The 24,453-nt window shown below is 54.0% G+C and overlaps 12 protein-coding genes across 12 annotated transcripts; 6 read left to right on the forward strand and 6 right to left on the reverse strand.

The window, feature by feature from the left end:
* Positions 1 to 205: 205 nt before the first annotated feature.
* HMPREF1541_06905 (uncharacterized protein) lies at positions 206 to 1,888 on the forward strand (the record flags this gene model as incomplete). The annotated part of the gene is made up of 3 exons (XM_008721231.1): positions 206 to 608; positions 672 to 933; positions 988 to 1,888. The coding sequence occupies 3 exons, from the start codon at positions 206 to 208 to the stop codon at positions 1,886 to 1,888; spliced, it is 1,566 nt and encodes a 521-aa protein (XP_008719453.1).
* Positions 1,889 to 2,412: 524 nt separating this feature from the next.
* HMPREF1541_06906 (uncharacterized protein) lies at positions 2,413 to 3,225 on the reverse strand (the record flags this gene model as incomplete). The annotated part of the gene is made up of 1 exon (XM_008721232.1): positions 2,413 to 3,225. The coding sequence occupies one exon, from the start codon at positions 3,223 to 3,225 to the stop codon at positions 2,413 to 2,415; it is 813 nt and encodes a 270-aa protein (XP_008719454.1).
* Positions 3,226 to 3,609: 384 nt separating this feature from the next.
* Positions 3,610 to 4,719, forward strand: HMPREF1541_06907 (uncharacterized protein; the record flags this gene model as incomplete). Its single annotated transcript, XM_008721233.1, has 3 exons — positions 3,610 to 3,907; positions 3,960 to 4,320; positions 4,377 to 4,719. 3 exons carry the CDS (start codon positions 3,610 to 3,612, stop codon positions 4,717 to 4,719), a joined length of 1,002 nt encoding a protein of 333 aa, XP_008719455.1.
* An 815-nt stretch (positions 4,720 to 5,534) lies between these two features.
* HMPREF1541_06908 (uncharacterized protein) lies at positions 5,535 to 6,914 on the reverse strand (the record flags this gene model as incomplete). Its single annotated transcript, XM_008721234.1, has 1 exon — positions 5,535 to 6,914. The coding sequence occupies one exon, from the start codon at positions 6,912 to 6,914 to the stop codon at positions 5,535 to 5,537; it is 1,380 nt and encodes a 459-aa protein (XP_008719456.1).
* A 1,126-nt stretch (positions 6,915 to 8,040) lies between these two features.
* HMPREF1541_06909 (uncharacterized protein) lies at positions 8,041 to 9,492 on the reverse strand (the record flags this gene model as incomplete). The annotated part of the gene is made up of 3 exons (XM_008721235.1): positions 8,041 to 8,516; positions 8,572 to 9,056; positions 9,116 to 9,492. 3 exons carry the CDS (start codon positions 9,490 to 9,492, stop codon positions 8,041 to 8,043), a joined length of 1,338 nt encoding a protein of 445 aa, XP_008719457.1.
* A 1,209-nt stretch (positions 9,493 to 10,701) lies between these two features.
* HMPREF1541_06910 (uncharacterized protein) lies at positions 10,702 to 11,853 on the reverse strand (the record flags this gene model as incomplete). The annotated part of the gene is made up of 1 exon (XM_008721236.1): positions 10,702 to 11,853. One exon carries the CDS (start codon positions 11,851 to 11,853, stop codon positions 10,702 to 10,704), a length of 1,152 nt encoding a protein of 383 aa, XP_008719458.1.
* Positions 11,854 to 12,442: 589 nt separating this feature from the next.
* On the forward strand, positions 12,443 to 14,013 carry HMPREF1541_06911 (uncharacterized protein; the record flags this gene model as incomplete). Its single annotated transcript, XM_008721237.1, has 2 exons — positions 12,443 to 13,052; positions 13,109 to 14,013. 2 exons carry the CDS (start codon positions 12,443 to 12,445, stop codon positions 14,011 to 14,013), a joined length of 1,515 nt encoding a protein of 504 aa, XP_008719459.1.
* Positions 14,014 to 14,470: 457 nt separating this feature from the next.
* On the reverse strand, positions 14,471 to 15,686 carry HMPREF1541_06912 (uncharacterized protein; the record flags this gene model as incomplete). The annotated part of the gene is made up of 3 exons (XM_008721238.1): positions 14,471 to 14,646; positions 14,759 to 15,380; positions 15,453 to 15,686. 3 exons carry the CDS (start codon positions 15,684 to 15,686, stop codon positions 14,471 to 14,473), a joined length of 1,032 nt encoding a protein of 343 aa, XP_008719460.1.
* A 1,134-nt stretch (positions 15,687 to 16,820) lies between these two features.
* On the forward strand, positions 16,821 to 17,192 carry HMPREF1541_06913 (uncharacterized protein; the record flags this gene model as incomplete). The annotated part of the gene is made up of 1 exon (XM_008721239.1): positions 16,821 to 17,192. The coding sequence occupies one exon, from the start codon at positions 16,821 to 16,823 to the stop codon at positions 17,190 to 17,192; it is 372 nt and encodes a 123-aa protein (XP_008719461.1).
* A 1,145-nt stretch (positions 17,193 to 18,337) lies between these two features.
* HMPREF1541_06914 (uncharacterized protein) lies at positions 18,338 to 20,209 on the forward strand (the record flags this gene model as incomplete). Its single annotated transcript, XM_008721240.1, has 1 exon — positions 18,338 to 20,209. The coding sequence occupies one exon, from the start codon at positions 18,338 to 18,340 to the stop codon at positions 20,207 to 20,209; it is 1,872 nt and encodes a 623-aa protein (XP_008719462.1).
* Positions 20,210 to 20,315: 106 nt separating this feature from the next.
* Positions 20,316 to 21,274, reverse strand: HMPREF1541_06915 (uncharacterized protein; the record flags this gene model as incomplete). The annotated part of the gene is made up of 3 exons (XM_008721241.1): positions 20,316 to 20,853; positions 20,917 to 21,197; positions 21,245 to 21,274. 3 exons carry the CDS (start codon positions 21,272 to 21,274, stop codon positions 20,316 to 20,318), a joined length of 849 nt encoding a protein of 282 aa, XP_008719463.1.
* Positions 21,275 to 21,675: 401 nt separating this feature from the next.
* On the forward strand, positions 21,676 to 24,360 carry HMPREF1541_06916 (uncharacterized protein; the record flags this gene model as incomplete). The annotated part of the gene is made up of 3 exons (XM_008721242.1): positions 21,676 to 22,266; positions 22,332 to 22,712; positions 22,777 to 24,360. 3 exons carry the CDS (start codon positions 21,676 to 21,678, stop codon positions 24,358 to 24,360), a joined length of 2,556 nt encoding a protein of 851 aa, XP_008719464.1.
* Between the last annotated feature and the right edge of the window lie 93 nt (positions 24,361 to 24,453).

The following is a 24,453-nucleotide window of genomic DNA, read 5'->3' on the forward strand; positions in this document are numbered from 1 at the left end:
CCTCGTGGCATGATGGCAACGCTACGGTTAATATCAAAATCGCAGACCATCCATTTCGGAGCCGCGATCAACGGCTTTGTCGGCGACGGCATCCGTGGATGACCGTCCTCGTGTCTTAAGAGGCGCGGATGCCTCGAGACTTGGAGGAGTTCAAGGACTTTTGCTTCCTGGACCGTACCTCCACTGCCCATCACATACCGGCACAATGTCGAAAGCTGTCGCTTCCAAGGATGTGGACGCCCGCGAGGTGGCACAGGACTCCGAGATTCAACGCTTGCTGGCGGAAGACAACACGCCATGGTACAAGAAACCGAACCTGCGAACACTCTACTTCTTCCTCGTTCCCGCTGCGTTGGGAGTTGAGATGACATCGGGCTATGATGGAAGTGTCTTGAATGGTTTACAAGCTGTGGACCCTTGGCTGAGTCATTTCGACTACCCCAGTGGGGCTACACTTGGTATTGTAACTGCATCGTTCAACATTGGTGCTGTTGCTGGCATTCCATTGATCCCATACATCAACGATCGCTTTGGACGCAAAGCCTGCGTCGTCCTTGGTTCCCTCTTCATCTCTATTGGCGTCATTATTCAGACCGCTGCTATCAATGGTAAGTCCCTACTTACGTCACACACATTGTACATCCGACGGGCTTGCTGATATTTGCGCTTAGTCGGCATGCTAATCGCTTCTCGCCTCATTATGGGCCTGGGTATTCCATACGCCATTTCCGGCGCTTCCCAATTGATCGCCGAACTCTCGTATCCTCACGAACGCGCCGTCATCACTGGTTTATTCAATGAGTCGTGGTACGTCGGAGCCATACTCGCAGCCGGCGTCACCTTGGGCACCTTTGAACGACCAGATCATTGGTCTTGGCGCCTCCCAACGCTCTTCCAGATCCTGCCTTCGACACTTCAACTCATCTTCATCTGGTATGGTGTTCTGGTCAATTCCCTCCGACTCGCCAGCTAACAGATCTACTACAGGTTCGTCCCCGAGTCGCCTCGTTTCCTGATATCCCGCGACCGCCACGAAGAAGCACTTGCCATCCTCACCAAGTACCACGCCGAGGGCGACTCCTCTTCGCCGTTTGTGGCTGCCGAGTTCCACCAGATCCGAGAGACCATCCGCCGAGAGCAATTAGCCTCCAAGTCTCCATGGAAAGAGCTCGTCACCAACCCGGTCAACCGCCGCCGTGTCCTCATTGCTGCTTGCGTTGGCCTCTTCGCTCAGTGGGCTGGCAACGGCCTCGTGTCCTACTATCTCGCCCGAGTCCTTGCCTCTATCGGCATCACCGAGCGACGTACTCAGAATCAACTGAACCTGGGCCTCATGTGCTGGAACCTCGTCACAGGTGTCTCGGGCAGTTTCGTGCAACACGTTATGCCGCGCCGCAAGCAGTTCCTGACAGCGTACGGTGGCATGTGTCTCATCTTCGCGTGCTGGACGGGCGCGAGCGCCACTTACGCCAAAGACAACTCCAACCACAGCGCGGGCACAGCTGTTGTGGCTCTCATCTTCGTCTACTATGCGTTCTACAATCTCATGATGCCTCTAGCTTACTGCTACATCACCGAGGTGTTCCCTTTCATGCATCGGAGTAAGGGTGTGGCGATCATGCAGCTCTTCAGTCGGGCGGGCAGTGCGTTCAACCAATTTGTCAACCCCCTCGGCCTGGAGGGTATACAGTGGAGATTCTACTTGGTCTACGTCATATGGCTGGCAATTGAGACAACTGTGATCTTCTTCCTGTATCCCGAAACCAAAGGGCCGAGTTTGGAAGAGGTGGCGATGGTCATGGATCGGGAGGCACAGGTGGAGAAGGTCGAGGTTGGGGCTACTGGGAAGGGCGGCGAGCACGTTACGGAGGTCGAGAAGGCGGCTTGAAAGTAAGAAGTGGAGTGAAGTGAGGGTCTCGAAGGATATAGTCCAGGCTTGACCTCTTGACTGAGGGCCTCCGTGAGCACATGTTACGTGACATGTACCCACCGACCTGGGACTCGTCCTATTGAACGGCTGTATGGATGATATCGGTAGAAACAGTTCTGCGTGATCTACAAACGTCACGTCAGACAACCTACAAGCCCTATTAACGAGTGGAACGTCAAAGATGATACTAGGCCTTGAGGATTCCAGATCTTCCTATGGCGTGTGTACCAGTGCACCTATGAGACAGCATCATTCCATATCCTCGACTTAACCAAATCAAGTCGGTACCTGTTTACGATGTGCACGTCAAAGTATGATTTAGTCCTCTGGTAAGGCGGCATTTGCGTGCGAAAATCGCAGATATAAAACTATGCCAAGACTGTTCTATTCGGGAAGGAGAACAGTAGGGCAGTCGGCACACTTGAATGCTTCTTTGAACAACAATCGTTTCGTGCCTAGCATGTTTCCCGCAAGGCTGTGAACTACTCTACAAACTCGATCTCTAACCTACCAAGATCCGCATAGTCCCCAATTACCTTATCACCAGGTCTAACTGTGATAGGAACTATACAAGTCCCCGTCGTAACGTATTCCCCTTTCCTAATAGTGACCCCAAAATTCCCTAGCTCATTCGCAATCCAAGTCATCGCAACCTTTGGATCTCCCAGAACATTGCCACCTTTTCCTTCAGTGACTTCACCCTCTCGACCTCCAAGCCAACCTTTCACTACATGCGACACCAAGTCTCGTGCTCTCCAATCCTTGACTTCAGGCCCCAGAACATACCGATCTCCACACGCGTTATCCGCGAGCAGGGAAGCCGCTCCCACACTAGTGAAATCCTCATAGCGCGAATCAGGCATCTCGCTGCCCAGAAACAACCCGTCAACCATGTCCATGACTTCATCCACTTGCCACTGCCCGCTAGACCTGGGCACGATGTCCCGGCCAACCCGAAACGCAAACTCCAGCTCGGCAACGGTCATGCGATTGGCGCCCAAAGACACCTTCTCGCCATATGGTGTCACCCGTTCCTTCAGTATTCGACCGGCTAATGGCCGGTCGACGTTGATGTGCTTCTGACCCGCAAGAGACGTGGCCGCGATCTTCCAGCCCCACAAGGGCGACGACGTCAGGCGAAGAACGTGCTCCTGAATCTCGAAGCCTTGGGCGATGGTGAGAGGTTTCAAGCGCGTCGGCAGACCTTTGAATGTCGTTCCATCTTGCCAGTGTTTGATCAGGAGGTCTGAAGCCTCTTTAGCCGGGAACGGAGTCGTGGGCGGCGTCTGGCCCATCTTCGATGAATACGCTCGCGACGACATCAGCCATTCAAGTTTCCTTCCAACGTCAATGAAATGTAGCAATGAAAGTCATATGTACACCGATGTCGGGCGCAAGCACTCCAAACATCGATTCGTCATATCGCAGATCAAAGCCGAGGTTGACGCCGACAGGGAAGACGACACAAACTCAAAGCATGCAACATCATTTTGGCGAAGTTTCTTTACACGTCACATTATTCGACAGACATTATTCGACAGGGGCTAGGCGACTCAGTTCTAGCATAAGACTTGGGTCCTAAATCTCACAGCTCTCTAGTATATTTCAGCTTCAACCTATCCGTCAAACACCTTCGTGCTAGTCGCCCATCTAGTTTCACGTACCAGTCTGTTCCAAATATGGCTTCTACGCCACCATCGTCCATGAAAGCCGTCGTCATCGACAAGCCCGGAGGGCCAGATGCGTTACGTTACGCCGAAGACTTTCCTGTTCCAAAACTAAAGGATGGCGAAGTCCTCGTGCAGACTAAATACAGCGGAGTCAACTACATCGACACATACTTCCGCTCCGGCCTCTACCCAGCCCCTCAGCTCCCACTGGTCCTCGGCTACGAGGGAGTGGGCCAGGTAGCATCTATCGGTACCTCCAACCCCCAGGCGCTGAAAGAGGGCGACACGGTGATCTGGATGCACCAGAGTAGGTACTGCGCACCCCACAAGTTTTGCCCGAGAGTAATCCATTGTTTTAGGCACATACTCGACATATTGCGCCGTGCCAGCCGAGAAACTCGTCAAGGTCCCCGAAGGAATCTCCGTGGAAGATGCTCTGGGTAGCTATCTGATGGGCATCACCGCGTTGGCTCTGACTAAGGAGTCCTACGAGGTCAAGAAAGGCGACACGATCCTCGTGCATGCCGCTGCTGGTGGCGTAGGGCTGTTGCTGTGTCAGCTGGGGAAGGCCGCCGGCGCCACCGTCATCGGCACGGCGTCGACGGCGGAAAAGTGCGAGACGGCCAGGGCGAATGGCGCGGCGCACATGGTCAACTATAGGGATAACCCGGATTGGGTGGCCGAGGTGCAGAAGATTGCGCCTGAGGGTGTGAGCTGCGTGTAACGTCGTCCCCCCTTCCTTCACACTATACTCAGACTAATTCCAGGGTAATCAGATACGACGGCGTCGGCAAGACGACCTGGGACGGCTCGCTCGAGGTCGTGAAACGCAAAGGCTCCGTCATCTTTTTCGGTAGTGCGTCTGGCCCGCCACCTCCACTGGACATTCAGCGGCTCGGTAAGAAGGTCACGAAGATCACCCGGGCGGTGGTGTTCCAGTATATCGTGACGAGAGAGGAGCTGGAGTACTATGCCGGATTGCTGTTTGGACACCTGAAGAAAGGTTCTCTGCGCGCGAATATCCATAAGATCTACGACCTGAAGGATGTTAGGCAGGCACATGTGGATCTGGAGGGGAGGGTAACGACGGGAAAGTTGCTGGTGAGAGTGGATACTTGAGGACTTGGAGCGAGCGAAGGCGATCTCACACACTCTGTGTCACGTATTTCCGATAAGTTTGCAGCCGTTGGCTGGGAACCGAGGACCAGGTCAGACAGAAAGGTGTACACGCTTTTATATTCTTTTCCTTGAGAGCGTTGTTCAAACAAGTTGTTGCAGACACAGAAGTTGTGAACCCGCAACTTACTAAACTGTTGTGCATTGACAATGAGACTCGAGCAGATACCGCTCCAGCGAACTCCTTCGATCAGCAGTCATGGGTAAGCCAGGATGAACTAGTTGCATATTCTTGGCAACCCAGCATTGAATACTTGTAGTAGTATTCAGACTTCATTGCTCGTCCGGTCGGGTCGGCGTGGCTGCAACCCTTCTCAGCGTCGCTGCATGAATGACACTTGGAGAACGGCTGGTGAGGGAACCCTTTGCTATTGCTCAGTAATCGACCGTGTTTTAAGCATATGCTCCTGGTATCGCACCTCTGCGGATTTGATTACAGATCTGTTTGCAACCGCACCCCACCGCTACGTTTTTTTGTTATCTCAAGCAGTGAAAGAGTCTCGGGTTTCTAGGATTCTAATCAATAATCATCTAGCGGACTGCTTGAAAATTGCTTGGGTTTCTTCCCCCAGATAAGCATTGCGAGTAACGGAAACATGGTGTGCACCTTGGACGTGCGACTGCACCAAGGTGCTTGGCATTGTGCAGTATTCAGCTGATCTCAGATGACCTTCGAGACTTATCAATTGGGCCTTGGACAACATGTCTATCTTGTAATTCTTGGACCACAATGATCAACAGACTGTTTCTGCTAGACCTCAACCCAACATTGTAGACATGTTCGTGTCCTGCCATGTTTGTCCGTTAGCTGCAGGCAAGGTGCCAACGTAGGCATTGAAGTTGTAGATATCCCCCTCGTGGTAGTCAACGATATCCCGAGACGAAGCACCGCTCAGTCCATCCACACTCGCACCGTTACGTGCCACCGAGAAAGTCTGCTTCCCCAGGCCCATAGGCACAGTGAAGGCAAACGCTCCTGCTTTTGCCTGGAAGGTCTGTGAGTTGTCGCCAGAACTGATCGTCACCTCTGCATCGGACTTCAGTAAAGTGACAACGAAGACCGAGTCGGCCATATGATCTGCGCCGTCAGGTTGGCCCAAGGCATCGTTGCATGGTTGTGTCTTCGATGTCGTTCGATACCAATAGATCAATTGCTCAGATTCGATGTTGGAAGCAAGATCGTTGGAACCCGACTTCCACGCTGCAATGAATGGCTTGGCCATGTCCAGCCAACCATCATGGGGCATGTCATTAGTCCATGCCGAGCTTCCATCGTCCGTGTGCTTGGATGACAAGGGGCCGATGTAATGTGACTCGCCATAGTCGTTCCAGGTGAGAATCTCCAAAAAGCGAGCGTTCAGTGTAAGAATGTCGTTCCAGCGTTCGAACCATAACAAATCGGATGGAAACACCCAGTTCTTCGGATATCCCGAACTGGCGCCGAAGTGGGTGAAGAACCAGGGCGACACAGGAGCTATGTAGTCGTTTGAACCAAGAGAAGATTTGTAAACCTCATCAGCATCCGGGACAGTAACGTTTCTGCCGGCGGTGGGGGCCCTGTTGTTGCCGTCACTATCCCAGGCCATCCAGCTTAGCGCAGCATCAACGGGACGGAGATCTGTACCGAAGCCGGGGCGGAAGTTGGGTGCGAAGTAGATCTCTTGACCAGCTCCAGAACGAACGGCTGCAACGTCGAGACCGTCACCAACAAAGCTAGACGCGAAGACCTTGCCGTCGACTTTCAGCTGTCCTGGATGATCGGCGTACTGTGCAATCTTTTGACCAACCTGGGCGCCCTCAGCTGTGGACCAGTAGTTGAAATCGAACGAGATAAACACTTTCATGTCGTGTGTAGCTGCGGACTCGTATGCGAATCCCAACTGCTTGTCGGTGTAATCGTCCGTCCCAATGTTGAGGGCAAAGGCATCAATCCCAGCCGCTTTCGCACGTGCCATGTCGGCATCATAATCAGCACTGCTTTCGCGATTGGAGACAATGCCCATCATAAAATGAGCAAAGACGAGCTTATCGGACCCTAACTGTCGCGGCATAGCTTCTCGAGTTTGCAAAGGCGCGCAAGACGATAGAGAAAAGAGTGTGAAGAGCGCTAGGCTCCAAAGTGAGGTAAAGAACGACATTGCAGAACCGGTCCGCAAGAATTCAAGAAACGAGAGTCACGAGCCGGTGAACTGGCTCAACAGTCTTTTTGCAAGGCGCTGCATCCTCCTGTACTGCGCACGTCGGCGGCTCTTCATATTTGAAGACTTTCTTGCAGCTTCCTCAAGGGGCTGCCAATGTGAAATTAAGGAGCTGGCTGATAAGGTGACGGGCCCGATTCTTTGCCTTTACGAGGGGGCGGACTGACATGGAAAACCGCCGTAAAAATGGCTACGCAGGTACCTTTGCACGTGGACCATCCCTGCCATGAAACGTGGGCTGGGCCGCTTTCGGGCCTTACGAACGCCTCTTTTAAGCGCTCTTGGCGCCTGGAACGACGTAACTTATCGTGCACTTGCCAGCGACCTACGTATAGGATGCCATTGGTATTGTCGGCTAGGGGCCTCTCCCTTGTGGATATGTGGTGCTTGTCTCGCGAATCTTTGCATCGGGGGCATGCTTGAGCTTAGCTTCTGGGGACTCTCTCCCTGGACCTTCGAGCGCCTGCCCCGGCCACAGTGCCGGCAATCACCCCCTTACGCTCGATCTTTATTGTGGATTGAGGCCATGCTACCGTCCCTACATGTCTTTCCAAACAACTACCACATCTACTCTGTCGTCACTGATCTGCTATCCACGATGGAATGACTCTGCGCCTCGTCATATCGACATGTCGAGATGTAGCGGTTTCAAGATATGCATGTCATGTTTCATGGTAAGATCAGTGCGCGCTGCTTGGCAGCCTTATCGACCCGGATCCGATTTTTGCAAGGGCTCGGGCCAGCCCACCACTAGGTGATATGACAAGATCGGACGGGCGTGAAGGGGGCAAAGAGGGGCAGTCAAGATTGGCGCGGACCCCGTCTAAAGTGATCTGTAGAACATCCAGGCCTACGGTGCGAAGAATGCAAGTTTCAGACCTGGATCATCTGCTCTACACTGCCAGCTACAAGAGCCTCAATTCTCAAATCTTGATCGAGGCATTCATGCGTAACTCGTTCTCACATGAAAATAGTCTGGTAATACAAAAAGAGCCTGAAGTAATCAACCTGCAGCACTGGCAATTCCCGAGTCCAGCCTTCTTCGCATGAGGACCGTTCGAGGTGCCTATGCAGCCCTGCAGCCATTCCTCTGCGTCTGGCAATCATTGACGGAGCTTCCAGAGATCTGGCCGCGGTTGACACCATCCGCACATGCGTTGAACTGGATATCACAGGCTCGTTGAACGGCAGCGGCTTCGTTGACAAAGGTGTTTCCGTTGACGGCGAATGGTCGTGCGGTGTCGCCAGAGCTCTCAATGGTCGGGGGCGCTCCGCCCAGGGTGCCGGAAACGACCTGAACGATTCCGTTTCCGTTGCCACCGTTATTGCCGCCGTTATTGCCGCCGTTGTCTCCACCGTTGTTCCCACCATTGTTCCCACCATTGTTCCCACCGTCGTTGCCACCGTCGTTGCCACCGTTGTCGCCGCCGCCGTTGTTGCCGCCGTTGTTGCCGCCGTTGTTTCCACCGTTGTTTCCTCCATCAACGACTTCAAACTTGGTGCAATCATCCTGGGCGCCACGCTGAGCAACCGGCATGAGGACTGTGGACAGACTGATGTCAGCATCGAACATTGTAAGGTCTTTGAACAAACGTACCTGGCTGATGATTGCTTGCGCCAATCAGCGTACAGACTCGATAAAAGCCCGCAACTAGACCGCCAGTGACTTCTGCTTCCAATAGACCCTGGCCGTTCCCGGCGTCATCGATACCTTTGAAGAAAGAGAACTTTGATGGGTCTGGAGCGGTGGTAGGGTTGAGAGAAGTTCCAAGATCTTGAAGCGTGACGTGACAGTGCCCAATGATCTGGCCGTTGTTATTGAGATCCTGCGGCGCTTGGTAGTAGGTCACGGTTGGGTTGGTGAAAGAACCGGCATCGAGTCCCTGTGTCTGGACTCTGATTTTGAAGGTGGTCCCAGCAGGAACTGTTTGGCCAAACTGTGGTTCAAGGATGATGGCTGAGATCATGTTCGACGTGGACGGAATTTTGCCCATGGGAATGCCGTTGCATGATCCTCCAGTGACTTGGGTGCCGTTGGTCAAGGTAGAACCGGAGCAGAAGTTGATGAAGTTGGCTGAATCCCTGATAGAAAGGTTAGGTCTGAACTAGTTATGGTAGGGAAGTAATGTCACTTTACTCACGTTGCAGATCGTGCTTGATTGGCCTTGATGCCCTCCGTCCCATCTTCTTGTCCTGTCAAAGTAGAAGATAGTTGTAGGGCATTGGCGTTCAAGCAGTTGGCCTGTCCTCCGTTCTGCTGGCCTCCGTTCTGCTGGCCTCCGTTTTGCTGGCCTCCGTTTTGCTGGCCTCCGTTTTGCTGGCCTCCGTTTTGTTGGCCTCCGTTTTGCTGGCCGCCATTTTGCTGACCGCCGTTTCGTTGACCTTGGTTTTGCCGGGTTCCATTCCGGAACCCTGCGTTTTGCCGTGCAACGAAAGGGTGATGATGATGAGGCGTGGCCGCTGCTTCAAGGAAGCTTGCGGCGCCTAGCGCGAGGACAGCAAGAGCAGTGAAATGCATGATTGATGTAAGTAGATTTGGTTGAATCAAGAACGAATAGCAGGAGGCGCAGCCTCGTGTAGAGAAATGAATGAATGCGAGGCACAGCCCCTGTGAAAAGAATGAATGGAACGAAAGTGTAAAACGTAAAGACAAAGATTCCCCAAGGTGCGAACTGTCTGAGGGGTTCGACGATGCACATACCAAGACCATATATATATCACGATGGAGGTGGCCGTTTCGTGCGCGAGCAAGGGACATCACTGGCCAGTTTCAGCAGCCCATTCCTACCTGCAAATAGAAAGGCTCGTGACTGAGACCAGAAACCGCTCGGAAACATGATACATTCCTAAGTGCAAGCACTCAAAAGGTTGCTGGTAGGGAGCGCCTTGCACAACGACGGCACCGTAGAGTTGTGTTGAAGCTGTTGATGTTTGAGAGTCTTGACTAAGAAGCTAGGTGCGGCGTTGATGGATCGTCACCGATGCTACCACAAGGGTAAAATGCTCGCTTCGAACCGTTCTTCGCAGGGGCGCAAACCTCGGTTATCACGATCGAAACACGCCTAATTGTCGCACCCCAGGCTAGAACAACCCTGACCATGGACTAAATTGGGCTTTTTGAGCACCTTGCATTTTCCACGAGCTCATCTTGCGCCAGTGGTGTGGCTCACGATGTGTTCTGCTCGAGGCATTGTGCGAAGCCATGTCTGATAGATGAGAGACGAGAAGGCCGAGTGGCAGCATGAAGTGCGGATGGGCTAGAAGTTGGTGGGACTACAAAAACAGGTATTAGATTAGCCAAGGTCTCAACCCTACCACCTGTCAGATTGTCGGGGCGGTCAGCCTGGCGTGTTCCAGAACTCCTATAAACCAGAAATGAAACCCCTCCTAGCCTTCCCCCCTCATCTGTTTTAGAATGTCTTGCGACACTCTGCCACCAGGTTCGGCCTACTGTGGAGTAGCTTCCTGTGGCGGTATCCGGACTCCTGAGCGATTATCGATCAGAATTTTGCTTGTCTAGGGTTCGCGTGTACGCTGGACGCCGGCAAGCTCGGGTCGCAAGGATAACTTGAAGCTTGATTGGCACATACTCGACTGTTACTCGGCTTGGCTCGAGGGTCACAGCCGTTGCCACGTGCCATACTGCAAGCCTTATTGAGTGAGAGCATAGGTTTGAACATACTGAGTCGGGTATTGAGAATCTACTTGTAAGGGTATGTTTGTGGGATCACAGCTTGCTCTGGAGGGGTGCGGCCGCGTCTCGAATACCGAACCTCGTGATATCTTCCTTAGTCCTTCCGTCTATCGCCAACTCCGCTGCCACACGACCAATGGCTGGAGCGAACTTGAAGGCATGTCCTGCACCAAGCGCCACGATCACGTCGGGGTGCTTCTTCAGTGGGCTGATGATGAACTCACGGTCTGGGGTAATGGCGTACTGACAAGTTACCGTGCGAAGTGTCTCACGTCCCGCATCAGGTATCAAGTCGTCCACAAATGAAGTCAATTCGTTGAGTAGTTTTGGCGAGTGAACGTAGGTACGTTGCTCTGGTGTCATCAGGTTTTCTGAACGGTCGCGGGCCGCTTTGATGGTGGGCTCGCCGAAGCTTGGGAAGCCATAGTAGTTCTTTTCGTCGATCGTGATCCACACTGGGAATTTGTCGTCTTCAAAGTTTGCCGGATCTGATGGCTTATAGTAAGTTACCTGCTCTTGCATGACAGTCAAAGGAATTTCTGCTCCTAGTGGCGCAAGAAGCTTGTTGGTCCAGGCATCTGATGCGAGGATTACTTTGCTGGCCTGGAACTGGCCTCTGGAAGTCTCAAGAATGACGCCCTTGCCCGCTGGTTGTGGTGTAATTCGCTGCACTTGAGTGAGCTCCTTTAAAACCGCACCCTGAGCTCGCGCCATCGACTGCATAGCTGATACCGACTTGGAGGCATGGGCAATACCAGTGTCGGCAGTGTAGACGGTGTCGATGTTGTTGCCAACGTTAAACTGAGGCCAACGTTTATTAACCTGTTGAGCGTTGAGAAGCTCATATGGAACGTTATTGGCGTCCAGGCTCTGGGTGAAGTCTTTGGCCGAGGTAGCGCCGTCCTTTGGAAGAAACACCACGCCGCCCGTTATGGTCACTAGTTTGATCCCCGCTGCTTTCTCGAGATGTGCCCAATCCCTGTAGGCGGCCTTTGCTAGTGCCACGTACTCAGGCGCATCGTACGAGGTTCTGACTATGCGTGAAGTGTCGTGGGATGCCCCACGTACATGTCCCAATTCAAATTGCTCGAATCCAATTACCTTTGAGCCCTTCAAAGATGCTTGCCATGCTGCCGCGCTCCCTAGGGCACCAAGGCCAACTATGGCCACGTCGAACTGTTGCATGATTCGAGTGGCTAGAAAGATTAACAGAAGTTAACAACACAGTCCAGATAATGCAAACGGAAGGGTCAGTAAAGTATGCCGGAGGAAAACTGTCTCTCGTGACTGCAACGGCGAAGGGCGTTGTTATAAAATCAGTGAAGTCCCACATGCTCTCAAAACAATACCTCTTTGATACTAGCTCTGCGTGCTGGACCAGCAGATCACCCCCTCACAGATATCCATACAACGGCTTCAGCCGGTCACGTGACCGGTTTCGGTCCGCTTGGTTACAGGTATAGGTAAATTTTTCCTCGTGGTCAGCCATGTCAAGATGCAACGTCTTTGCTTGGAACCAGAGACTTTCTGTAGGCTCTAGCGATATCTTGGTAGTCAAGTTCGAGATCACGAAGTGGTATTAAGGAGTCCTACAATGAATTTGTAGCTATGGTAGATGGAAGGCGGCGCTAAGCCATTTCGGGTGTTGGGTCTATCGATAAGGCAGCCTCGAGGTCCTTGAAATTGTCTTGAGCTGGATCGTGTTGATACTGCTACCACTCGTGCTCATCTTCTCCATCTACTCGCGCTGCAAAACGCGCGAGGAAGCTTCGCCATGCCCATATCCATATGCACGCGGTGCCTGTCGCGACTGCACTTAGGCTCCGCTCGAACTCCAATCCCCGTCACGACCTCCCTGATCCAGTCCTCAAATTTACACACGACGTCCATTCTCCAAGCTCCAAACACGCAAAATGCAGCAAAACACAAGATTATCTACCGCAATGTGAAGGCTGCAAGCTATCGTAATAAGCGACGGGATACGAAAAAGCTTCCTTCCGTTGGCGAGCGGCGGCAGCAACGCACGCGCATTGTACTATCCAATGCTAACGCGCTCGAGGTGAATGGGCTAGAGGATCTAAGTCTACGCAACTTTAGCGACGAGAAGAATGTTGGGAGGGTGTTAGCTTTTGATGGCCAAGTTATTGATCAACTACGAGAAGTCAGAGGCTTTAAGAAAAGCCAGAGCTGGGGCTTGTTCCGGCGGCCGGCGACTTTGGTGCGCAAGGAGACAGTACAGATTGCCAAATGGATGGTTGCCGAAGATCAGGAGGGAAAAAGAGTAGTAGTCTCGGGTGAGAAGTCGGGCGGGAAAAGTGTGTTGTTGGCTCAAGCTATGGCCATGGCGTTCATGAAGGGCTGGGTGGTCATGACTATTCCGGAAGGTTAGTAATGGCCTCGACGCAAGCCTGACGACGACAAGAATACTGACAATTTGCAGCGCAAGAGTACACCATGAATCACTTCGCTTATGCACCCGTGCCAAAGACGAAAGACACCGACGTCCAAATGTACACGCAACCCACCCTTGCTGCGTCTCTCCTGTCACGTACCGCCAATGCCAATGCGGCAGTGCTCTCGAAGCTCAAGCCGAATACTCCCCCACCCGAGTCAGCTCGTGTCCCATCTGCTAGTGCCAACAATCTACACACTATCGCTAAGTATGGGGCCGACCACCCCAGCGCCGCCCACGACATTTTCACCTACCTCCTTAAAGAGCTGACCACTGCGGGCAAGGAACATCGTCCGCCGGTCCTATTCACCGTGGACAACCTTAATCACTGGATGGGTCCGAGCAAGTATAAATCTGCAGAGTTTGAGACAGTCCACTCACACCAGCTCACCATGATCCACACTTACTTGGACCTGCTCTTCTCAGCTAAGAAGCCACTCGCGAACGGCGGCCTCATCCTGGCTGCCACAAGTGGCAGCAACGTACCCACAAACCCGAGCTTCGATCTACTTCTCAAGCAGGTAAAAGCAGCGCAGCAGGGCAAGCAGCCCACCGACAAGAACTTCCCGCTACCAAACCCGTACCAGAAAGTCGATTCACGGCCACTGAATCTACTGGACCCTGCCGCTGGCACGCAGCTCATGCCGCTGCAAGGCGTCAGCAAGGCCGAGGCCGCCCAGCTGATGCAGTACTACGTGCTCAGCGGCGTGCTGAAGGAGTCGGTCACCCCAGAAAGCATCAGCGAGAAGTGGACGCTGAGTGGCGGTGGGAACGTGGGCGAGATCTGCAGATGGGGAGAGAAGGCCAGGCTGGATCCCGAGAAGCTGGTGACCAAGTTCGGAACGAATGAAGGGATCAAGATCGGTCAGGGTGAGCATAGACCTAGAGGCTGAGAGGGTGATCTATGCTCTGTTGATGAGTCGAATGAGACCGGCCACCAACCACCACGCACGCGAATTACCTCCATATAAGAGCTGGTTAGTTCCTGCTTCGACCACCAACGAGGTTCAAGACAACCGTTGACGGTTTGATGCTGTGGAAGTATCATTGTGCTACATGTGTTGGCTGGGTAGTTTGAGGCAGGCTCCGTGTGGGTCTAGGGACTATGTGCATTGATTTCTAGTGCACCTGTACCGTACAACTGTACACTACTTACATACCTAGAACAGAACAACTTCTACAACCATACATGGACTGTACAGCACAAGCCTCCGCCCAAGATCCAAGCACTTCAGCAGCTCATCTCGGCCAATTGGGTGTTTGCGGACCCCACCCACTATAAGCCAGTAACGTCTTGCATCTGCCTCACGAGCCAGCCACACATCACCAACTGTGATGCACTTGTCTTCTCTAGAAAACGGCCAGCGCGTTCGGCGGGCTACCGACACCGCCAGGCACGTTCAGCGGCACGCTGGTAAGCAGGAAGCTGTAGCGGCCGAGTTCCTTGCACTTCTGCGACAGGGCCTTGAGGTCCCACAGCTCGCCGATGTTTAGGCCGAAGAGCGAGAGGAAGTACTGATGCAGCACTGCGAACGCGTCAGCAGATGAGAAAAAACACATAGCATGAAACTTGTTGGGGGGAAGGGACAATGAGGCGACCAAAAAGGGGGAAAGAAGAGTCGCGCAGCAAAAACGTACCTAGCTCGGCAATGTTTCCATCACTGCCATCCTCCTTTTTGGGCGGCAGGGCCTCGAATGCAATAGCGTCGCCCGCCACGGCGGAGAAGTGCTTGTTCCAGAACCACTTGGCGCTCTCGGTCGTGCCCTCGACGCCGACGCACTTGTGGGTGCCGAGCAGCTCCTCCTGCTTCTTGGCCTCCTGGCCACCCAGATCCTCGGTGAAGCCTGAGCGCACGATCAGGATGTCGCCGTGCTTGAACTCGGTGCCCTGGTGTTTTGCCACGTCTTCTAGCTCTTTGATGGTGATGCGTTTGTCCTCGAAGCACGAGTACGTGATGCCCTTGGCTTCGGCGTAGGCGCGGTAATCGAGGAGGACGCCGCGGCCCACGAGGCCGCCGCGCTCGTGCCAGTGGTTGAGGGTGGGCAGTTCGTGGGTCTTGTTCTCTTTTCCAAAGGGCTGCTCGAGCGCTGAGACGGTGGTTTTGGCGCCGTTGTAGCCTAGGCCGGTGGGCTGGTGGTGATAGTGGATCAGTGAGTCCCATTGGGAAGAGCATTGGGTGTTGAACTCGACTTCGTCGTCGAAGCCGTGCAGACCGAAGGGCCCCTCCTTGAAGTTGATGACTTTGTGGACTAGGCCTTTCTGATGTGGTGGTCAGCTGGCTGGCACTTTGCAGGCTGGTATTGCTTCTGGCACTCGGAGTGTGGCACTTACACGTAAGAATCCAGGGGTGGCTATTGCGCCGATGGGCCAGTTCAGAGACACCGAGACGCCGTCTTTTGCTTCCTTGTATGCTTCTTTTACGACTTCTGGTGTTAGGAGGTTCAGGCAGCCTAAGTGGTCTTTCTCGCCGCCTTTATCAAAGACACCCCAGGCGCAGCCTTGAGGCATGTCCTTCACAGCTGGGAGGCTGTCAAAGTCGGGGAGGTTCTTATAGTCGTTGGCCATGTTGAAATTATATGAGAATGCGGAGGGGAAGCTATGTCAGTGGCCTGTGTTCATGAAGCTTGAGTAGAAGTCGAATTGGTCAAAAATTTCACCTTGCGTGGGCTGCGAGGTACCTCTATACCTCGACCTCGGTCACCAGATACGAGTCCAGACTCCCCAGACGCGGGGTTGCGGACTACGTCAAATGCTTCCGGTTTCTCCATCTGATCCCCTCGTGTGGCTCAAGCTTTGTGTTCTCGGTTCCGATTGAATATGTGGGACGAGTCAAGCTGCACGAAGCAGAACACCTAAGGGCTTGCAGGTGAGGGGAATGGGGTAGAGTGGAAACGTGATGATATTAGCAAGACGCACCTCTACAGGCCTCTCGCACCGCTGCACGAGGCGAGTGTGGACCATGTCGTCCGGGGCCTCAGCATGTATCATGCGGCCTGGGAAAGGCATTCGTGACCTTTGTGCTTTCAGTTGCCTCAGAATCGCGCGCACCAGATGTATGACGGAGCTTGGAGCCCGTGGACGCGTGAAGCCGGCTCTTGCACTGCCGGAGGGACTCGAGCTCCCCGGCGGCTGCGATTTCCAGATCAAGCTAGGTTCGGCGGAGCATGGACATACTTTCTTCCGTGGCTCAGCTGTTGACAGTGAAGCCTTTTCACTGCCTCAGCCACCACGTCCCTTTGCTCCCTCTTCGTTTGCGCTTTCAAACCGGCTGCAACCCCGTGGGCTGCTCGTCGTCATCCTTGGCTATTTCAAGAACGAGACATATGGCTCACGGCTCTTCCCGAAGTCCACTCGCCAATCACCTGTGTAGGTACCACTTCGGAAACGCCTGAGACCTTTGCGGCTCCTATGCTTTGCCGTGCGTCGACGGCACCCCTTCGAACATGAAGGTGGGTATGTTGTAGATTTTACTGAGCTTCGCAGCTGGACGTCAGGAAGCAAGAACTAACAATAGAACATGCGTGTTCGAAACAGACAGCGTAGATCGAGTATAAGATGCTCTACACTTGACCAGCAGTCCTCCATCTATCACTTATCCAGACACTCATCAATCCAGGAACCAATCTCCTAGGGCTTGCATCACCACTCCGATAGACTCCACGACAAACCGCCATCAACCCCTCTGAATTCTCCAACAAGATGCACACTACTCTCGCCATCCCCTTCATCGCCCTCCTCTCCCTCACCAACGCCGTATCGCTTAAGCTCCGCAACGCTCCTGACGCTCAATGCGGTACCTGCAATCCCACCGCCGGACAGAATCTGTGCGATGTCTCCACATCCTGTATCGCCACCGGAATGAGCAACTATTGTGCCTGCAGAGCCGGATACAAGGCCGTCGCTGGCCAGGGCGACCCTTCGGTGCAGTTCCGCTTGACTGGGGCAGACTTCGAGAATCGCGTCTTTGTGCCAACCGGCGTGAGCTGCGATGTGCTCTGCGACGATCCATACGCTGGGCCTGGCCCCAATGGCCTGTGCTCTGAGGTTATTTTGACGACTTGTGCGCCCTAAATGCTGTTCCGATGTTGCTACTGGTGTACCGTGCTTACGATCCGGGCGTTATGGCGAGGCTCATTCACATGGAGACTACTGCTTGGTATGTCAAGGTTCGTGGTGTTCGGCTTTCGTATGCATGTGTCAATAATTCTTAATGTGGTGTCAACTCCATTCTATCCTGCTGTGCGATCCTCTCTACCTTGAACTACGCATCATATGAAGAACATCAGACTGGCGACCGGAGGTAGTCCTCCTTGTGGTGGACACTGCACCTCTCATACCCTACTCCTAGAATGGCTTAGCGCCTAAGCGTGCTTACGATGTCGAGATCTTGCGCTAAACACTTGTCATGCCTCTAATACGTCGAAGGCTGCTACTAACAGGCAAAGGTCGACATACGGTTCAACATCGACACAGACTTTGGAACCTGGCGTTGAAGTTTTGCAGCTTCCAATCGAGGCCTATGTGCCTGGTCACGATATCAGGGGCTAGCTACGTCAACACATGCTCACAGCATCACCATAAAAAGCTCCATCTCTTGTTTCCAATGACACCCCGGCCTGTTTGCGCGACTCCTGGGCTCATTCGTCCGTGCTAAGAAGCTACCGTCCTTGAGATTGCGACACGGTGATGCTATGGTCAAATCTGACCCTGATACAGGCCGTACGTCTGATACAGATGCAGCCAAGGCAGCACAGGAGCTCTTGACAAAGGCGGAAGCTCAACTTGAGACAGCTAGACAGCAATATGAAAGTGCCAAATCCACCTATGAGAGCACCAAGGCGCTCAGTGCTTTACTCGGGAGCACTGGGCTAGAGACCACATCCGCACCAGCATCTCGGAGCACCTTTTGCGAGGACTGTGCGAAGATACCCATCAAGTCCCTTTTCGAGTCATGGCCAACGTCTCGGCCCGCACGTAGGCGTGTGGGAGATCTCTTCACAGCCGTTGAACGACAATCATGGTGTGCCTTCTGCAGATTTCTGATCGAATCCTTCCAGCTGGGCGACGAGCACCACTCGGAGCGTCTTGGGATGCATCTCACTGCTCGGGACTCGGCAATATACTTCGCTCTAGACCCAGACGGTCTTGCCTGGTATCGCCGGGCGGCGATACATGTTGATCGTCCTTCGTGTTCCTTCTTTTGGCTTCAGACAGGCATGCCAACAGTGACCGGCGTACCTCACATTTGCGTCACCCTTGATACGCAGTCCGCCACACCCGGCGTCCGTCCGCGAAGAAGAGACCCACTTGAAGCCTTCAACGGGTCTATCAATTACCCACTGATCAAGTCTTGGATTGACAGGTGTAATGACGATCATGGTTCGAAATGCCACGAGCGTTTTGTTAGTCACCCCCCTGACCTCGAGATTGATCTCATTGACGTTTCTACACGACGTCTGGTTCGCCGGACTATCAAAGAACGATATGTCGCGTTGAGTTACGTCTGGGGAAAGAGTACCGAGCTTCGTCTGGAAACCTCAGATCTGAGCCAAGTCAAAGACGAGTATGATCTGGCGATTTTGGCCCCCAAGGCACCGGCCACACGTGGTTCTCTGCTTCCTAAAGAAATGCCGCAGACCATGGAAGATGCCATTACATTTACCAAGCGGCTCGGCGAGCGGTATTTGTGGGTGGATGTGTATTGCATCGACCAGAATGACGAAGTCGAAATGCGTGCCCAGATTGGAGCCATGCACCGAATCTTTTCGTCGGCATACCTGACTTTGCTCAACGTCGATGGTGAGAATGCGGACTGGGGCTTGACAGGCGTATCACGACCCATCCTGCAGACCAACCAACCAGTTGTCGAGACGAGTGAGGGCCAGATCATGGCTACGTTTCTGTACTCCATCTGGCATAACGCCGGTACTACAGTATGGGATAGTCGAGCTTGGACGCTGCAAGAACGCTTGCTATCTCTGCGAAGCGTCATATTCGCCAAAACATACATCGCTATGGCATGTCAGGAGGAGTATTTCCATGACATTCTCCACCTGGCACCAGACGTGAGAACGACCATGGGTGACGACTTCTTCCGCGAAGATGGTGCTGATATTCACCTCGATGAACCCGAGTGGGATTTCAAAATCTATGATGCTCTTGTATCGGTCTATTCTGGTCGCAAACTCACGGTGCAATCGGATGCGTTGAATGCCTGCCTGGGCAGTCTCAATCGCATCGCCCTCAGCACGGGGTATTCCTTCACCTTCGGCCACCCAGAAGAAGATCTCCTGCGCTCGTTGCTCTGGAAAGCACACCATGAACATGTTTCCACACGTCGGTCAGAATTCCCATCCTGGTCGTGGCTAGGTTGGCGCGGTCGAGCCGAGTATCCCTATTGGGTGGGTGACATGGCAGACTATGCAACCGACTCTCCTTCACCAACCCGCCCGCCACCCCGATCTCGTTCCCACTCCGGATCTGTCTCATCTTCTGATGAGAAAGATCTGGTGACGCGCGCCCCTCCAACTAAACGTCGCCGTCTCCGCTGGTTCACAGCCGAAGATGACACGTCACACCCCCAGACTGCGGAGGTGACCCTTGCAGGCAAGCCCAGCTTTAACGAACCCGCCGGTAGCCTCAGACTCGAGACGATGGTCGCGACCTTCCGCTGTAAGCACATCCGCCATAACGGCGCACCACACAAGAATCTTAAATATATGTCTCAGCAAGCCAGACTCGCCGTCGGTGAGCACTGGGCACTACTGGACCTGGAAGGTGAACTGTTGCGCAACACGACAGGTGAGCACCCTGCATTCGAGAGCACGGATGTGTGGTTCCGCGTGGATGCGGAGACATCGGCGCGCCTGGAGGAATGGGATGGAGAGGTGCAGCTGGTGTTTGTACAGCAATGGCCGCGGATCAGGGATTCAAAGGCTTCGGGGCAGTGGCGATGGGATATGGTGAGTGTATTGGTGGCGTTGCCTGGGATTGAGAACGGTCATGCCATGAGAATAGCAGCTGTGTTGCTGGAGAGGGACGAGTGGCTGTCCCGGAAACCAATTCCAGGAACGGTCATTTTGATCTAGGCTAAAAATCGCTGCACATTCACGGGCGAACCATACACAAAGTCAGATCCTCTGGTATCCGCGGCAAGAATGTCCGTAGAGCACCACATCCTCACTTTCAGTGCGCTCAGAGGAACCGATTCATCCACGCCAGGGCCTGCTTCTCCGTGCCCTCCAAGCACGCCCTCTCCTGGGGATCGTCCGGATTACCTCTCACACCAAAGCCATGCCGCCCCGGCGTGTAGACTTTGTGCTCGATCTCCGGTAACCTCCTACCCGCTTTCTTGGCCGCTTCATGGACCGCCTCCACCTTGCCCTTCATCTCGATCTTCACGAAGCTGTCCTCCTGGCCCCAACCGAAACTAGTCGGCACGACTATCTTCTCCACGTCGTCCGGCAGCTCCATGTTGCTCGGATGCAGCGCCGTCACGGCGCTCACCAGTGGCACCTTCTCACCGTCCATCTCCACCATGTTGCTTTCCAGGCCGGCGCGAATGGCGTATCTGCCGCCCCAGCAGAAACCCACCATTCCGATCTTCCGGGTCTTTGGTGTGGCTAATCTCAAGGCCCGCAGGAAGTCCATGCAGATCTTGTCTGTCGGTGCGAACTTGTGTCGCTGTGACCACATGAGGAATGACGGCATCATGGCTAGCATGCCGGTGTATCTTCGAGGCGAACTGTCAGTAATTCGGGGTCTGGCGAAGCACAGAATCTCAGGCGGAACTTACTTCGACAGCGCCGACTGCTTGCCGGCATCGACAGGGATCAAGGTATCAGCCACCTTGAGGGCCACGGGGTCACCTTTGAAGAAATCTGGAAGATAGACAAGCCACTCGCCATTCGCAGCATAGGCGTCGGCGATGAGCCTATTGTTTGGCAGCGGGATGCCGAAGATATCGGAATAGACGACAATGATACCGCGAGGGTCGGTGCGATTGCCGACAACATAGGTGTTGAGGCCGTGAATGGTCTCCTCCTTGCCTTTGGGCTGCCCCTCATGGATTGTTCCCTGGTCACGAATCAGGTTGGGAAGGCACCATTGCGAGCAGCACCTACTTTGATACACTCATGGCATGGCGCACTCATGGCGACGTCTGTTGGTATAGGAGCAGTGGACGGGAATGTTGCAGAGCTTAGTTAAACTCGATGTGATCGTATTGTAACTAACTCAGGTCGGGTGCCTCTATATAGAACCGTCACCGGCATTTGCTTCATCCGACGTCCGTCTAGACTCTCTCCGCCCACCGTGTCGGACTGTTCTCGCGAGCCTCTCGGGGTGGGTCAAATTCAGGCGTCCATATATCAGCCAGCAAATGATAGCAAGATCCGAGGCTGCCTAGCCGTGATTGGCTTAGTTCCCGTTCCAATCGTGTGTGAGGTAAGCAGCCAGATTCACGTCGTCAGCATTTTTGGAAAGGAATGCGAGATACTACCACGTGTGACCACTATTGGCACGGCTCAGCGTTCTTTGGTTACCAGGCTAGAGGATGCCAGAGCAAGCCATCGCGCAGCCATGGCAGACGACGTCCGACTCGGCCTCGACTGCCGAGAAAAGCGCGATGTCACCGGCTCCTGCACAGGAACCTAAGCTGCGCAGCTGCATCGTCTGCCGCAATCGCAAGGTCAGGTGCGACAAGTTATCGCCATGCTCCAATTGTCGAAGGGGGAACATTGCTTGTGTTTATCCGTCCGGCGACCGCCCACCGAGATGGGCGCGACGTCTTGACCGCCTCACCGATGCTAGAACTCCGTCGGCTCAGTCAGATTCGCGGGCTACCGTTCAAGGTGCTGATCTGGTCATGGATCGGCTGCGCAACCTAGAGAATCTGGTCAAAGAGCTGAGGACCCAACTTGAGCAGGCACACGAGACCGCCGCTTCGTCCACGGCTACCGCTTCGAGGGTTGCATCGTCTGGAAGCTCTCCCATGAGCCATGGCGGACTACGTGAGGACGAAATCATGCATCCTTACGGGACAGCCGCTACCGATGTTCACAGACACTTCGGCAGACTTGTCCTTCAAGACGCCAGTCGAAGTCACTACCTGGGGAGTGGCTTCTGGTCTCGCATTGCGGACGAGGTACACGCCATTCCAGCTTCAGCCACTGCAGGGCTCGAATGAATGTCTAGCTAATCACATGATAGATTGAGGGTCTCAAAGTCGATGCCTGTGCGCTCGACGGTGACTCGTTGGACAGCTCAGACGAGGAGGAACCTGCGCCTTCGCCATCAACTGCGAACCTGCGCCAGTCTCCTCCTGAGAAACACCCTTTTCTTCTGCAACACGATCTGAACTTCCAAGTACACAACCTTGACGGACTCCGGCCACTTCCCTCGCAAATTCCCTTTCTCGTCGACGTCTTCTCCGAGAACATCAACATATTTACGCGCATTGTTCATGCGCCGTCAATCGACGAGATAGTTCGCGGCCTGCGAGGCACGGGTGCGGCGAACTTGTCACCGTCTAACGAAGCGTTGATGTTCTCAATTTACTACGCCGCAGTATCATCCATGGAAGAAGACGATGTAAGCCCCCTTCGCTAGCAAAGATGGCCACCCACAAACATCGTGTTGACAGCAGCCTCCCTAGGTGAAAACAAACTTTGGATCGTCAAAATCTGAGCTCAGCCTCAAGTACCGGCTCGGCTTTGAGTACACCGTTACAAAAGCTGGGTTCCTTACTGCACCTAGCCTGATACTAGTGCAAGCCTTCACACTATTCCTGACCCTGGCTCGTCGACATAATAGTCCCAGATATGTGTGGATGACCACGGCCCTTGTCATCAGAGCCGCTCAGTATCTCGGCATGCAGCGTGACGGGTCCTATCTGGGAAATCTCAGCCCTTTCGAGATCGAAATCAGGCGTAGAGTGTGGTGGAATATCTGCATGCTTGACATGAGAGCGGCCGAAGACGAGGGTACTGACCTCGCGATCCCAATCGGGAGTTTCGACACCAAATTTCCGCTCAATGTGAACGATGCAGACTTGGATCCCGAATACACCCAGGTGCCTACAGAGCGATATGGCTTAACTGATATGTCACTACCCCGGATTTTGGTAGGGATGGTGGAGATACATTTGAAGCTACTCTCCAATCGAGCAAACAACGGGCCCGAAGACGTGGAAAGCCGGAGCGAGTTGCTGAACGGCATCTATCAGCACTTTGAGCGCGAATACTTCCAGTATACGACCGAGGCTGGCAACATAATCTACTGGGTGGGGACTACAGTGGCTCGGCTTGTCATGGCCAAGTTATTTCTCATCTGTTTTCTGCCATCTCTCCTTGCCGATTCCGACAAGAAGTTTTCCGACGAGATCAAAACGAAGCTCCTGCGCTCGGCCATCGAGGTGGCGGAGTACAACCACGAACTCAACGCCGAGCCAGCGTGTCGACAGTGGCGTTGGGTGTACCAGACCCACACCCACTGGCACGCCATTGTGTATCTTATGATCGAGGCTTCGCGAAAACCCTGGTCGCCGATCATCGAGAGAGCCTGGACGGCGCTCCACAGCAGCTGGCTGATACCTACGCCGACAGCCCGAGCAGAGAAGCTGCGGATCTGGATTCCTTTGCGGAAGCTGATGGCAAAGGTCAGAGAGCACCGCGACGCAGAGCTGGACCGACTACGCCGGGATCCTCGAGCTGTCAACGAGCTGGAGATGGAGGATGGGCAAAGCCAGCCCCCAGCGAGCTCTGGTGCCTTTCCAGCAGGCTCGGACAGCGCGAAGCTTTTTCGTGAGCAGTGGCGTCGGCTTGTGACCGTGTCAGGAGCCCCTCCCGGCACACAGTTCGCTGAGATGGGCGATCAGTCCTTCATACCGTCCTCACAGGCGACTCACGGGGATGCGGAATCGGTGGGATCGATCGCAGGTCATGGAATATGGGGCACTGGATCAGACAGTCAGACAAACCTGATGGGCGGGCCGCAAGGCATGACCTCAGCGGGTACTGTTCTACCTTGGCAATTCCCATTCCTGGCACCTCCCCCGCCGATGTCGAGCGGTGGAGTGACTGGCAACGACCCGGCCTCATGGACTCATCCGGGGCTAACCAATATGGATGATGACATGTTGTTCGGTCCCGACACAGACTACCTCAACGCCAATGTTGACCTGGATGGAGACATTGACTGGCTGAGTCTGGTTGAGTCGGCGAAAGGCCACACAGTCTGACGCCAGGCCGCGCAGTGATGGCTGGAGTTAGCTATACGCGGGACTACCTCAACACGGAAGAAAGTTGCGAGGCTAGGCGTCCCAAAGTCTTTA

Source organism: Cyphellophora europaea (assembly GCF_000365145.1).
Source record: "Cyphellophora europaea CBS 101466 unplaced genomic scaffold supercont1.6, whole genome shotgun sequence".
NCBI classification, from domain to species: Eukaryota; Fungi; Ascomycota; class Eurotiomycetes; order Chaetothyriales; family Cyphellophoraceae; genus Cyphellophora; species Cyphellophora europaea.